At 40.9% G+C, this 15,184-nt stretch overlaps 1 protein-coding gene across 2 annotated transcripts; it reads left to right on the top strand.

Annotated features, from left to right (window-relative positions):
• Positions 1-5,229: 5,229 nt before the first annotated feature.
• Positions 5,230-14,325, top strand: LOC120415122 (protein DEK). 2 transcript variants are annotated; one of them, XM_039576543.2, is made up of 9 exons: positions 5,230-5,369; positions 9,435-9,678; positions 9,873-10,655; positions 10,792-10,886; positions 10,953-11,105; positions 11,178-11,418; positions 11,478-11,701; positions 12,830-12,982; positions 13,047-14,325. In XM_039576543.2, the coding sequence occupies exons 1-9, from the start codon at positions 5,325-5,327 to the stop codon at positions 13,059-13,061; spliced, it is 1,953 nt and encodes a 650-aa protein (XP_039432477.1). In that variant the 5' UTR covers positions 5,230-5,324; the 3' UTR covers positions 13,062-14,325. The 2 variants fall into 2 exon arrangements, with proteins under 2 accessions (XP_039432477.1, XP_052563881.1); XM_052707921.1 differs by having other exon boundaries at positions 5,325-5,369; positions 10,810-10,886.
• Positions 14,326-15,184: the final 859 nt, after the last annotated feature.

Raw genomic sequence — 15,184 nt, 5'->3', positions numbered from 1 at the left:
AGATCTGGCCTACAAGCCAGTGATGTTGATGTCTTTTTTTACGGGTAAAATCCCATTTAAAATTCAAATGCAAAGCGCCAGCTCATGTTACGTCCAATCAAGCTCATATTTTGGATTTGGGCTTAGTATGAACACCGGAACAAACCCTTGAATGCCCTCCAAAAAGTCATTTTTGTTACACTCTAAAAACTGTATTCATACGATGCAAATGAACAACGTGAATTTAACTTTTCTTATCTAAGGATGATGTTATCATCTGAAACCACGTGATATTTAACGGAAGGTTCAAGTTTCCATGATTTGGTAAAAATCTAGTTGCTAAATCATTACATCAAAGATTTCAATGATTTATCAATTATGTTTAAAGTTACATATAAAGCCAATGCGAATTTTGTTTCAGTTTTTTGTGTCCCCCTTTCTTCAAAATTTTCCCAAAAATCAGGGGGCAAAACAAATAACAATTGCTAAAAATTTAAATTTTGGCAGCAGTTGTTCCATCCTATAACTAAATTTATTGATACGTTTCTTATCCACGTCACGTTACAAACGATTTTAACTCTTTAATTATTTTTTTTTTCATTTTCAGGGAAATGAAATCCTTTTTTTTCGATATCTCGTCGATTTTCAAAAGCTCGTTTTAAAAAACCATGAAAATAATTGTATAAATTTTCATATTATAAAACGTAAGTAAATTTTTTTTCTTAAAACGAAGGCTTTGCCATGTACTCAGGATACATTCAAAAAGTCTTACCCTCAAGGTTTTGTCAATTTGGTCCATCCGAAATATCTAAATTTGTCAAAATTTAGCTGGCTGAAATCAGGAAATATCTTGATGAAACTTTAAGCATTGAAATATTTACAGACCAATTTATAAAGTGAGAGCAATTCCAGCTCAAATCAGGATTTTTCTGTCACTTTTGTACCCGACCCTCTCCGATTTCAATGAAACTTTGTAGACATGTTATCCTAGGCTTATATAAGCAATTTTTGTGGATATGGAGCCAATTGTACCCGAAAATGACATTTGAGAAGGGCATAAGTTATTTAAACATTTTTGTATTTTGTAATTTAAAAATTACTGTATCTCGAAGTCGTTGCATCGTATCAAAAAGTGGCCAAAGATAGACTTCCAGAGTTTTTTTTGAAAAGGACCAATAAACTATTGTCTTTCATATGTTTATAGGACCTAATCAAAAAAAACTCTAGACTTGTAGGAAATTGGACGGAAATTCTGAAAAAAATACACTGAGAGAAAAATACACGTCACTTCTACGAGATTTTTCAATTTTTGAGTTTAAGAGTTGAAATTTGTTGTCACCTTTTTTTCGTTCAAATTATTTGAGGAAATAGCCTCAGGTTTTACAAAAAGACTCACGAAAACGCAGGATGGTATGTCTCTCTTAAAACAAATGAAAAAATCATTTACTAAAACCGTTTTTTTTTTTGTGGTCTTAACGTTTCTTAAATGTGGTTTTAAATTTTCAAAAACTGATAGTGGGAATCGATTCTCCAGACAATTTTACACAAATGTCTCCATATTGACCATTGTCCTATGTCCAATCCTTGTGAAGATACAGCAATTTTTTTAAATAATTGTTTTTGGTGGTTTTTGGCAATTTCTATATGAAAGACTTGATTTTTTAGTCTCTCAAATATTTTTACCAGAAAGATTACCCATAAGTTTGCCTTTGACCTTTTTCAAATAACAAACAAAAAACTTTTATTCAATTTTATCAAATTTGGATGGAAATTTGAATTTCAGTTTATTTGGTGCTATCAAAATATGATTGAACCAAGGAGTTAATTCTGGACAGCTTTGCTTGTGAATAAAATTCTAGAAAGCTATCAACTCACAATCATAATCTAATATCGACTTTATTTCTAATCTTCCCCTGACCCACGCATGCCACCTTTCCTTTAAGGAAAGGCATGGGAAGATACTTTCATAAATGATTTATCGCAAGTATACCCGTGTTGTACCCGTTTATATCGCGACCAGGGTGTCGCTTCCGTAAGGTGTACTTCACACCGGTTTGCCATGCCAGAACAATTTTCTAAAAGTATAAATTTATACCACCCCCTCTCCAGTATAGTCGGCTAACTTCTCGAGAAGGGGGTGAGATTAGCGCCAGCTGGTAGGATATCGATCGAAAACGTTACGTTAAACACTTTTTTTTTTGTACGTCTCAATCAACGATGTTTGTAAAAATATGTGCTACATAGACTTTTTTTATTTGTGATTTATTCTCTTCTCGTCTGTTCAATTGAATTTCAATTACACGTGCCAGCATGTAATGAGATTAAATTATATGATTCTTGAGAAGACAAGGACATCAATCATCTCGGGCATGTGCTGATGTACCGGATTGAAAGAGTAGACTTTTTCTCAAGTGAGAGGAGAAAGGAGTATATGGGTCGCAAGATCCTGCCTTGTGAAGGAAGTGTCACAAGGACGAAATTACTTACAGCGATCCCGGTATACAATCCGTGCAATCAGTTGTGTAATGATTTTGTTAGTCATCTTCGTTACTGCAGCGACAATCCTGAATTGAATTCAGTGAATTGCAGATAGTCTAGCTTAGATGTCCCTAGTTTGGACCTACTTAGCAAAGCTGCCTCTCGTTGAGGCCTGTTATTAAGAACAGTAAAGCCAAAATATTCAGTCTACCTATGTAGCTGGGTTAGTGCAATTTCTCTCAGTTTGCTATTTTACGTAATCGTCGTAAGATAGTTTACGAGATAAAACTCAAGATAACGTTTGTAGACAGAACCAACGTGCATGGCTCGTGATCCATCATATAAAGAGCTACCACAATTACCGGATGAAATTCAGTTGACGCAAAATGTTTCTCAAAGTACAAGCGTTGATTCTCCTGCTAGCAATCGCAATTGTCCGGGTTTCAACTTCAATCAATGAAACATCATCCATTGAACCGGATATCAACGGAAATAAATCCTCCATTTCGAAAGTTCGCTCGAATTGGTACAGATACGTGGTGTTTGGTGATCGCTCGGTGGACTTTGACGGAGCGCTGATCACGTGCAGGAACTACGGGATGCAGCTGGCCACGATCACCTCCCAAGCGGATACCATCGATGTTCTGCTGGCAATGTCCAGCCAAGGTTCACTGACCGGAGCAGGATACTGGATCGGGGCCACGAATTTTGGCCGACCGGACCTTTTCGTGTGGGTCTTATCAAATATGCCTATATGGTATCCCATCGGGTATCAGAACTGGGCTGCTGGAGAACCCAACAACTCAGGGGGAGCGGAGAACTGTGTGGAGGTTTTCAACAATATTGGAGTAACGTGGAACGATGTAAACTGCGGAAGAAAACGAGGGGTGGTTTGTCAAGTTTAGGTTTAGTTTAGCCTTATTAGAAATGTATAGTTTTTTTTACAAAAATTAAAACAAGATTGTTTTCCTATTTTTAAATGTTTTTTTTCTGAATGTTAATTATGGTTGAACCTTCCTAAAATCTAGAAGTCTTTATGACCCAGACAGTTATTACGAGTAATTCTCTACGTTTTCGCAAATTTAAATTCCATAATAATTTGGTTGGTTTTTTCATAGAATACCCATTATGATGTATTAACAAAATGTTCGAATTTTGCGGGCATTTCAGGGTATGATCCCCTCGGATCTTTTGCGTCACAGTTTAAAATGATGTAAAATCTGGAATTCTTTATGAAAAAAAAACTTTTTCAAATAAAAAAAAAATCATTTTCGATTACCGTAATCTGGGGTGAATCGGGACTAAAGTCTGAATAGGGACAGCAGTTTTCAGAGCACTTAAAGCTTTGCAGTGCAGTGGCTAGCAAACTTTCCATCTCTTTTAGTAACTCCCCGCCCACAAACGCTCACATCGCGACGGCGCAGCTTCAGCTGGGGACAGCGAGCATGAAAAATCTGTGTCATTGTGGAAGGAGGATGAAGTGCTCGAAATCAAATTCCGTTCCGAGGGCCTCATCAACCCCATGTTCCGGATGCGCTTCCAGGTTCTGGAACTCCCTGTTCAGGCACTTCACTTCTCAGCCGGGAAACGTCGACCACCCTTCCCGAATCAACAGCCAACTTCTCCAAACCTGTCCTGATGAAGGCCGGCAATGGACCATCCTATTCGCTACTTTTCTGTCTCGCGTCGAAACGTCCATCCGGAACCGTCCAGCTTGTGGTCTTCGGAAGTTACCGTTAACGTACCGTAATAATCGGTACAGCTTGGACTCGGATGTTAGCCAGAAGCGTTAAATACAATAACAAACTTTAAAAAATAAATATAAAATAAAGCACATTTTTTTCTGAAATTAACACTGTATTATTAAATGTTGTTTATTCTTGCCATAAAAGGTTTCTTTTCCAATTAAAAGTAAAACACTTTTACCGATACAACGATTTTGTTCCATAAATGCATGGTAGTATCAAAAACTTTTCAACTTTTAAATTAAAAAGTTTGAACTTTCTACGAATATTCACCAACGCGAACTTTTAATCCAACGAACGATCTTTTTAAATTTAGAGTATTTTTTCTTTGTGTGTAATTTAGCACACGATAGCATAATGCCTGCGCGTAAACGGAGGTTGCGGAGTTTATTTGAAAGGCCGACTTTGCTGCCGCGCTTCACGTATCATTATGTTTTGCCCCTTATCGATTTAACTTTTTTGGTCGATGAGGCACACAGAGGTGCCAGATTCCCTCAATTGCAGATTTATCAAAAACTTTTCATGACCGTTTTCCGTTGCTGTATTTTACATACATTTCGAACATTATTCGGCGCTGAATCACGTTTCTTGGGATTTTATTGATTGAATTTACCACCCGCTACCAATTTTCTCACTCATCTTAATTGATATTAACATTTGGCCAGCTCTAGGGCCAGCTGGTTCAGTTCTTGCAAAAATGTTGTTTCACTAAATTTCTATCAGTCATTTCAAATAAATTCTGGCATCCCTTCCCACTACCGTTACTGCACCGTTACCTCGCGTTACAAACAAATTACTTTTCACTGGAGGGATGCCAGATGCACAGATTTGACTGGGTTTTGCAGACATTTGAACGTGTACCGGATTCTTCTAGGTTCTCAGAATAATTCAAATTTTCATTATTTATCATTTTGTGAAAATATGAAAGTTATTATTTATTTAACTAGCGATATCTGGAAGTTTAGCAACACTCAAATGTCAATTTTCATAATTATTTGACAAGTGCTCAGACACGCGCAGACTTTTCATCCTACCCTTGCGCAGAGATCTACAAACCCAAGTGGCACCGCTGCTCTTCAGCCCAGCTCCATCTCGCCATCTCCATCAAGTTAAATATTTTCAATGTCGGCAAACGCCGATAAAGAGACGAATTCATCTTCAAAAATGGTAAAAATCCCGTTCGTTCCGGCCCGTGTGTGGTTCCAGTGTGTAGCGCCCGGCGCGGGCCATCCGTTGCGGGTGTTTTCGGCCGGAACGTGGCCCGGTTTGGGGCCTTTTTCCGCGTTGAAATTTTTCGCAAAACGCATCTCGAAAAATGGCGTTGTGTTTGTTTTTTCGTGCGCCTCTCCGCTTGGCCATGTCAACCGACGACCCGCTTTGGTTTGGTGTGCGTGTGTCGGTGTGTGTGTGTGCAGTGTCCGCACGCTCTGTTGGTGGTGAAAGTGCCGGGATTTGGGTGGGAAAGTGGCCAACTCGGTCGAGAATCGAGTATCGGAAGAAAAAAGCGGAATTGACGCGTGATAACCTGTGGTTCCGTGACGAAGGAGGTGGCGCCTTCTTCCTCTTCCTCATTGGTCCAGCGGTGGGGTGGCCACGACGGGATTTTCTACATGTGTGTTGTGTACACGACGATGCGTGAGAGTGTGTGCGTGATGCATTTGGATAGTGGAAGCGATCTCGGCAGGGTGGCGACTCGCGTTCAGCCGGTCAAAAAAAAAATCAGAATGGCATTGAATAACGTAGTTCATTTCAGTTTAGTCCATACTGAGAGATACTAAAAATAAGATGACGGGTTTGGTAAACGCTATTTTTCCTTCAAATTCTTTACATTTTAGGTACATGAAGTTCACATCTGTGTTTGGGAAGTGCAATTTAAGCGGAACATTTTAAGCGTTCTAAGTACTTGAAGTTCAGTGTTGGGGTAGCATTTATTAGGTGGCCAATTTTACGCTTTCTAGGTGCTTGAAGTTCACATCCGTGTTAGGGAAGCGATTTTCAGGTGGCCAATTTTATGAATTCCAGGTACTTGAAGTTCACGTCGGTGTTTGGGAAGCGTACATTTTGTTCGGATAATCGAACTGAAAAAAAAAAATTAACATGAAATTTGAGTCCTACGACCCAATTTAGTTGAATTTAGGTTAGTTACGGAGAAGTCGAAAAAAATCCAGAATAGTTCATTAGGCAAAACCAGAAAAAAAAACCAAAACAATAATTTTGGCAGAAAAAAAGAAATCTCAAATAGAAATTAAAATATTTTGAAATTTAGACATAAAAAAATAAAAAAATATTTAAGTTTCCAAAATTCATAAATCTGAGTATTTGATAAATTAAATGCAAATCGTACTAAATGATCCTCGCCTAAATGTCATTCAAAAAAATCGAAACACGAAATTTGTGTAATTTTCTTCTCAAAATTTCTCTAACCTAAAATATGACTTCAAGTGAGTTTGAGAATTTAAAAAATTAAAACTTAAGAATTTACGAATTAAAGAATTTATAAGTTTTTGTTCTAATAATTGTGTTTTATTTTCAATTTTTTTTTTTATTTTGACTTTAAATTCTTAAATTTTGATTTTTTTTATGTTTTAATACAATTTTTTTTTTTAGTTTTGCATTTTAGATTTTTAAATTTAAAGTTAAGAAATTTTGGATTTTTTTATTTTTCAATATCTAAAAATCTGAAATTCATTTTTTTTGGATTAAAACTATAAAAATCAAAAAATAATTTATGAAACTATGAATTTTCAATTTGATTTTTTAATTTTTTTTCCCTAAGAATGTTTCAATTCAGGAAAAAAATCTTTCTACTGGTTAAGTCCCACCTAAAATCAAAGGCGGAAAGCCAGCTTCTGTTACCTACTTCATATTTGAGATTTGACCACAGTACGCCCACCGGAACATGCCCCAATAATCATTTTTGTCATCCGAATGTCTTATATCCCGGGAAGAGCTTGAAATATGGATCACAAGATTAAAAATTGAATGTATCCGGATAATATAAACAAAAAATATGGTTAATAAAACATCACAAACGAGCATTTTTTGGAAGAAAATTTATTTTTGTGTGAGTAACAATGTTTATGTTCAATTCGTTTGTGTCGCTGTTAGTGGAGTTCGTGTTGAGTGATTTTTGTCTTTTGTGCTTTTTTTTAATCATAATTAACTTAATTAATTGTTCCGTGATGGGACCATCCACAATCCACGAGGACACTTTTTTGGAAATCTCACGGCGTCATGTAAATTATGCTTTAATTTTTTGAATAATGTGCGAAATTTTCACGGTGAAAAAGTCATTTCTATATAATCGTTGATCGAAAGACACGCTGAAATTTTGGATCGTCGAGTTTATATTAGAGAAAAATATTCATTTTTTAGATATTGAAAGTGTTTTTGTGTGTTAACCATAAAGATCTTCCTTTAGTATCGTTGCTCGGAAGGCTCGCAGATGGGTCTATTATGAAAGTCCTCTCCATAGCGTCGTAGCTCGGGAGGCATCGAAAGGCAATGCCTTATCCTATGTGTGTGTGTGTGTGTGTGGTCCAATCCAATACCCGCTGGCCGGCAGCGAAATTATGGGAAAGTATAGTTTGTATCAGACTTGGTTTATGCTGATACAACATATCTCAGTCCCGGGTATTAGGTGGTGACAGCCCTCGCGCTGCTTCCAATGACCCATTTCAGAATGGCAGAGATCCTAGCGGCCCAATTCCGAGGTCATTGGGCATTGTCTGGCCCCGCCTAAACATAGAGCAAGAACCAGACGGGTTCTCGAACTATCTTTAAACTTCCAATCCCATCAGGCAAAACAGGGATCAGCGCGTATATAGTGGTAAATAAATGGCATTTGTATAACACTTCATTATTTTCCCCCCTCCTCCTACGAAGCTCGCACACAAACTGGCCCCGACGCCCGACCAACTCGTCGGATTTTCTTCTTTTTTTCACTTTTTTTTTTTCACCAGAGGATGCGCAGGCTTAATCCTGTCATCCTCCGACGAAGCTCGCACACAAACTGGCCCCGACGCCCGACCAACTCGTCGGATTTTCTTCTTTTTCACTTCTTTTTTTTTTCACCAGAGGATGCGCAGGCTTAATCCTGTCATCTTCCGACGAAGCTCGCACACAAACTGGCCCCGACGCCCGACCAACTCGTCGGATTTCTTTTTCTTTTTTTCACTTTTTCACTCCTTTTTTCCACCAGAGGATGCGCAGGCTCAATCCTGTCATCCTCCGACGAAGCTCGCACACCATCGAAAGGCAATGCCTTATCCTATTAACCCAAAAAAATAAAAAAACCTGAAGCTTGAAGGAGATACTGTGGATTCAACTGCAACTTCAATTATCGGACTAACATTTTCCTCCCTTTTGTTGAACTGCAGGCTTCTTGGGAGGGAGCCGGTATTGACTATTAAAGTAGGGATCTTCAGAGGTCAAACAGTGAACAGGCTCCGCCTCCGTTTAACTTCAGCTGATCTGTCGAGCTCATAACGTACAATGCAGTTAATGGTGGCGGTTTCTTGGCTCAGAGGGTCAATGGACCTTCTATGAACTGGCCGCAGATCGTTGGAAGCCTAGTGGTCCCGACAAAGTTTAAACTTGTTTCTGTTTACACCATTCCTTTTCTAAGGGTTTGGTGAGTGTTTCCGGCAGTGTTTTGCGCTTGGCTGCCAAACGTCACAGAGAACCTCCTTTCGAAACCCGTTGTTCAGCCAGCCTAGCCGGAAAGATCTTCGTATTTTGGGACACGATCATCATTCGGATTTAAAACCCTCCTCGATGATTTACATATGTCAATGTGACAATTCTGTCAGAGATATATGACCTGTCAAGAGGGCTCACGATTTGGATCATCAATGGCTCGGAACAGGACGAAAAACTTGAGGCGGGATTTCTGTGAAAAAGAAATATGGAAACATTAGCTTTAAATCTTTAAAAAGCAAGGTTATCAATCAGTTCGCCACCCTGCCTGCGTCGTGGAGGCTTTTCACCAAAGATTCCGTTTTTTCTTTCCACTTGGTTCGTTTTTCCAAACCGCACGCGTTTTCTAAACTTGCTCGCGATGCAACATCACCACCACCACCGAACGAAAGCGGGAACCGTACAAACGGCGCACACGCACATCGCCAAGAACCTGTTCGCAACGACGAGATCGCACACCGGCTTCGATGTGTTGAACTTCACCCAAACTGATGCAACAACGTTTGGTTTGTTTATTTCGCTCTTTCCCGATAGGCCGAAGATCGCGAAGACGAGAAGACAACCAGCAGCCCCGCGAAGGAAGATGGGGCCGCCGCCAAGGTAGAGGACACTAGCGCGACCGGTGATGCCGCCACCGCCACCGCCGCCGCTGATAAGAAGAAGGAGGATGGTGCTGCTGAGGTAGCTGAGGAGGGCAACGGCGAGGCCAGCGGCAAGGAGAAGGCCGATGATGAGGACGGTGAAGAGGAAGAGGAGGAGGAGGAAGAGGACGAGAAAGGTGAGTTTGTGATCTAGTTGGCTGACACTTGTCTGAAAATGCTATTTTGAGTTACGTAATAAAAGAGCGCTCCCTTGTCACTACAACGTTACCTGTTTGTTGACTGACTTTGGTTATCAACAAGTAGGTAACGTCATGTCAAACTTTCAAATGGAGGGAAACGATTTTAAAATACTTCAAACGTTTATCTTCAGCTGATGAAAAGGCCAAGCCCAAAAAGGCCGTAGCCGCAGCTGATCCCAAGTCCAAGTCTAAAGCTAAGAAAAAGGACGATGATGAAGAGGACGAGGAGGAGGAAGAGGAACCGGAAGATGAGCTTGGCGAAGAAGAAGAGGAGGAAGATGAAGCCGATGGCGATGCCAAGCCGAAGGCAGCTGCCAAGAAGGAAGCTCCTGTGAGTGCAAAGGAGGGCAAGGAAAAGCCCAAACCGGAAGCCAAGGTGGCCGCCAAGAACGGCGAAAAGAAACCGGCGGCGGCCACCAAGAAGCCGCTGGGAGCCATTGCGTTGATCGATGCGAATATCGTCAAGACCAAGATGGATGCGCTGCAGACGTTGCACCTGATCATCTACGAGAAGGAGGGCAAGGCACCGGTCATGAAGAAGAACCTGAAGAAGTTTGACGGGTTCGAGTTCGAAGCCGACTCGGACGAGTACAAGAAGCGTCTGGCGGCGGCCGAGAAGATGGACGCGAAGAAGCTTGCTCAAACGGCGGAAATTCTCGAGCTCGACAGCAAGGGCTCGAAGGAAGAGGTGGCCGAGCGGATCTTCCAGTTTTTGCTGAAGCCGGACGGCGACGAAGAGCTTCCGGAGGAGGAGGGCGAAGACGAGGAGGACGCCGAAGAGGAAGAGGACGCCAGCGAGGAGGAAACCAAGAAGCCAGCCAAGCGGGCAGCTCCGGCACCGGCACGTGGCCGTGACTCGGGCAAATCGAGCGGAGGCCGACCGAAGCGATCGACCGCGGGACGGGGCTATCAAGGTAAGGATTGAGAGGGGTTGAAGTTACCGCTTTTTATTTTATCCAAATTTGCCTTATCTAACAATGTAGAGTAGCTTTTGGTTCTTTGCTATCTGCCGGAAGGGTTAAACACGCTCTTGTTCGATAATTGTTGTAGATGATTCCTTATATGTAGATTACACCAGCTCCGAGGAGGAGGAGAAGGTCGTCAAGGTGGGGCGCCGCCGCAACGAGTCCGACAGCGGATCCGACGTAAGTTCTTCACCATCTTTCCCCTTGGAATTGGTATTAAACGGGTGAATGTTCTCCCTTTTCCAGTACAACCCATCGGGCGGTTCCGACTCGGACGCGGGCAAGCGACGATCGGTGCGTGCTCCGCCTGCTCGAGGCAGCCGAGCCTCGGCCCGGAGAGGCCGCAAACAGTCCAGCGACGAAGAGTCCGAAGATCCCAGCGACGATGACTTCAGCGATGTGAGTTGTGCTGAATGATTCCGGGTTTAGCTTGCAGAACTTTATTTTAATTCATTTATTTCTCGTCAACAGGAGCCCAAGAAGAAGAAGGCCAAACCGGCGGCGCGGGGCCGTGGCCGTCCAGCGGCCAAGTCGGCCGGCAGGGGTCGTGGCCGCAAGCGAAAGCCGGAAACCGAAAGCGACGAGGAGGACGAAGAAGACGAGGAGGAGGAGTCCGAGCCCGAGAGCGAGGACAGCGAGCGACCGGCAAAGCGTGGCAAGGTGGTGGCGGCCAACACTAGCAAATCGAAAAATTCCTCCCCACCGGCCAAGGGTAAGTTGGAAGCTGTCCGGAACAACTTAAAGTTATTAAAAATGGAATCTTTCCCTCAGCCAAGGGCAAGCCGGGCAGGCGGCCAGCACCGGCCAAAAAGTCCCGACGTGACGAGTCCTCGGAAGAGGACGAAGACGAGGAGGAGCCCGAGCAGGACGAGAACGAGTCGGACGAGGGCGAGGAGGACGAGAAGCCACTGAAGAAGAGCGGCAAGGACAAGGACGACAAGAAGGAGGAGAAAAAGGGCAGCAAGGCCGAGAAGGACTCGAAGGCGCCTCCCAGTGTAAGTGCTGTGGTGTAGTTTATTGCATTTTGGTTTCTTTACAGATTGATTCGCTTATCCGGGGAAGCGCATCCTATTAATTTTGGAGGATCTATGCCAAATGGTGTGCGGGTGTTGAAGATGAAACTCTCCTATCAAACAATAACCGTTCCAAATGGTGTGCGGGTGTTGAAGATGAAGCTCTCCTATCATACATCAAATGTTCCAAATGGTGTGCGGATATTGAAGATGAAACTCTCCTATCATACAATAACTGTTCCAAATGGTGTGCGGGTGTTGAAGATGAAACTCTCCTATCAAACAATAACTGTTCCAAATGGTGTGCGGGTGTTGAAGATGAATCTCTCCTATCAAACAATAACTGTTCAAAATGCTGTGCTCTCCTATCTAACATCAACGGTTCCAAATGGTGTGCGGGTGTTGAAGATGAAACTCTCCTATCAAACAATAACTGTTCCAAATGGTGTGCGGGTGTTGAAGAGGAAGCTCTCCTATCATACATTAACTGTTCCAAATGGTGTGCGGATGTTGAAGATGAAACTCTCCTATCAAACAATAACTGTTCCAAATGCTGTGCTCTCCTATCTAACATCAACGGTTCCAAATGGTGTGCGGGTGTTGAAGATGAAACTCTCCTATCATACATCAAATGTTCCAAATGGTGTGCGGATGTTGAAGATGAAACTCTCCTATCATACATTAACTGTTCCAAATGGTGTGCGGGTGTTGAAGATGAAGCTTTCCTATCATACATTAACTGTCCCAAATGGTGTGCTGATGTTGAAGATGAAGCTCTCCTGACATACCTTACGACGTGTTAGGAACTATATCAAATGGAGTGCGGGATAGGTGTCCACAATCTGCTCAAAAATGTCACAATCATTTTGCCTCCTGCCGATTTAATAGTTGTTGAATCCCAAGTCATATCTCTCATCTCTTAACTTGCATTGATCAAAGATAGGGAAAGCATTTGTACCACAAACCAAGCCGAAAAAAACATTGTAGAAGACAACTTTTAAAAGTACAACAAAGGAGGAGGAGAGAATTGAAGAAAACAGTGTTCTAAACCTAAACATTTTTAGTATTTTCTAATAATAACACATTGCTGTCCCCCTTTCACCACTGCAGGAGAACGACATCAAGGAGTTCCTCAAGGAAATTCTCGAGGAAGCGAACCTGGAGGAGATCACCATGAAGACGGTGTGCAAGAAAGTCTACGCCAAGTATCCGGACCACGATCTATCGCATAAGAAAGATTTCATCAAGGCGACAGTCAAATCTGTAAGTTTGTCAAGTCGGGATTGTTGAGAAAAACATAAATAAACTTGAATCATTCCATTCACAGCTAATATCGACGTAAGGCATCCGACGTGCGAGAACTTTACGTTTGTGAATTTTGAGCGCTCGTTTTACCCCCGAAAAAAGAAACTCTACAACCTTACTAACAAGAACTTACAAGAACAAACATACGCAATGATGACGCGGCGAACGCGCCACGAGAGGGATTGTAGTAGTCAAATCAAATCACATTTAAAAAGGCAGAGAAAGTATAAAGCTATAAATACCTAAAGGAGCAGGAAAAACACTAAGCAGAAAACAGTTTTCAGCAAGAAATAAAAAAAAACATAGATTTTAAGCAGACAACAAACAGCAAACAAGAGCGATTTATCAGAAAATTAACGAAGTGTTAGTGCAGCACACAACAAACATTTACATTCAAACAAAGCTAGGTGTCGTTTATCAGCAAGCAGCAATTATTGAATTTACACACAATTTAACACGAAGCGAAAACACTTATTTGTAGTAGCAAAGCAGGTCGTTGACGGCAGTTCTCAGTTGTTTTAGAATTGTACAAAACGAAAAAAAGCAAAGTCTTCACATTTTTGGCACATTTGGCACACAAAAGTATTTCCTTTCTCCGATTTGTTTGAATATTGTTTTACATTCTGTACCTTCGTTTTGTAGTTTTACAACATATGTATAGACGGTAAACAAAGTAAACCTTTTCGTTTCCTTCCTCGCTAGTGGAATGATTGTGTGAGTAGCAACTAAATAAAAAAAACGATCACAAGGATTGATGATATTTTTCTGTAGTAGAAGTTTTTCAAAACACAACAAAAAAGTAAACGTTCAAACAAACGCACCCCCTTTTTCCATTTCCCCGATTTCCTGCGCAAACTATGTATGTGTATGTTTTTAATTTCAAATAACACACAAATCAAACAGATAGCAAAATTTTTGGACTCAAAATTAAAAACCGATTTCGGCCTCGAAGCGAGCGCGAGCGGCGCACTTTTTCCTCCCAAATTTGGAGGGGCAAAAACAAACAAAAAAAATACAAAACTTTCAGGCACGCGCGAAAACGCAAACAAAACAAAACAAGTGTAAAGCAGAACGAAGTAAAAGAAGAAGAAACAACCCTAAGTCGTGTTATTATGACAGAGAAACAAAAAAAATAATAGTTCTTTTTTATATCGAGAAATGGTAACTGTAGTAATGGAAGTGAATGCTAATAATTGCAGTGTTTAATAAAATTATAAATACAGAACAGGAAAGGCACGAAGAGATAAATCCAGAAATATTATTCAGATACAAATAAACTATGATAACTAGGTGGACCCTTACTTAAGAGTGTGTTTTTATTGTGTTATGATTGAGAAATCCAAAGTCGAACTAACCAACACCACGGACGAACGGACATGGCACCAGGAACAAATTTTCTTCAAATTTCTGAAGCAAACTATCACTTGCGCCATCTACATTCAAGTTGTCGAAGTAGCATCGCGCGATTACGCATGATTTCTCAAAATGTCTTATCACGGACGAACGGACATGACAAGGGGTTTTAAAAGTGAAGCAGGTTTTCTTTTACTTCTTCTTGGCGAAAACTTGCGTAAGCGAGATCGCTTACGTCAAAATCTTCGCGCCACGAGTTTAAAACGTTATCAGCTGATGATGCAAACTCACGGGCTTTTTTTGATATGGTCGTATGAATTTATATTTAAAATACAATTTCTATAAGTTTTTCGCCAATTTTAGTATCCATGATAAATTACATAGAATCTTTATGATGACAAACTTAATACCAAAAAACTGTTTCTAGCACCATACTGCCGTTCTACGCATAATTGTCCCATGTTCAAAAAAGGGCAACTGAGAAAAACGCGATTGAAATTTTTCGATCGATTTCTGTGTTTCTACGCATAATTGTCCCGTGGGTCCCTATTCGCCCTATATGTCCCTAATCACCCCGGTTAACATTTTATCACCCTTATTTGTAATCCTCTTGCAGGTAAACAGGTAAACAAGATGAAATGCTTTGTAAAACTCATGATTTCGTGATAGAAAATACTTGGTGGGACAATTATGCGTAGAAATTCAACGATGGGACAAACAGACTTGGTGTTGTTTTCAATGATGTTCTGAACGAAGTACTAGATTTTATGTGTTTTTCTGAAAGTATAAGTAAAACTAAGCTTAAAA

Source organism: Culex pipiens, chromosome 2 (genome assembly GCF_016801865.2).
Source record: "Culex pipiens pallens isolate TS chromosome 2, TS_CPP_V2, whole genome shotgun sequence".
NCBI classification, from domain to species: domain Eukaryota; kingdom Metazoa; phylum Arthropoda; class Insecta; order Diptera; family Culicidae; genus Culex; species Culex pipiens.
The sequence above is the reverse complement of the archived record's forward strand: the minus strand, read 5'-3'. Positions and strand labels throughout refer to the sequence as shown.

What these genes read in the sequence shown, in the direction of transcription:
- LOC120415122 (XM_039576543.2), top strand. Translation starts at nt 5,325, where the DNA reads ATGTCGGCAAACGCCGATAAAGAGACGAATTCATCTTCAAAAATG. An exon ending in GGAGGAAGAGGACGAGAAAG is followed by an intron (nt 9,679 to 9,872) that starts GTGAGTTTGTGA and finishes GTTTATCTTCAG; the next exon opens with CTGATGAAAAGGCCAAGCCC. An exon ending in GCGACGATGACTTCAGCGAT is followed by an intron (nt 11,106 to 11,177) that starts GTGAGTTGTGCT and finishes TCTCGTCAACAG; the next exon opens with GAGCCCAAGAAGAAGAAGGC.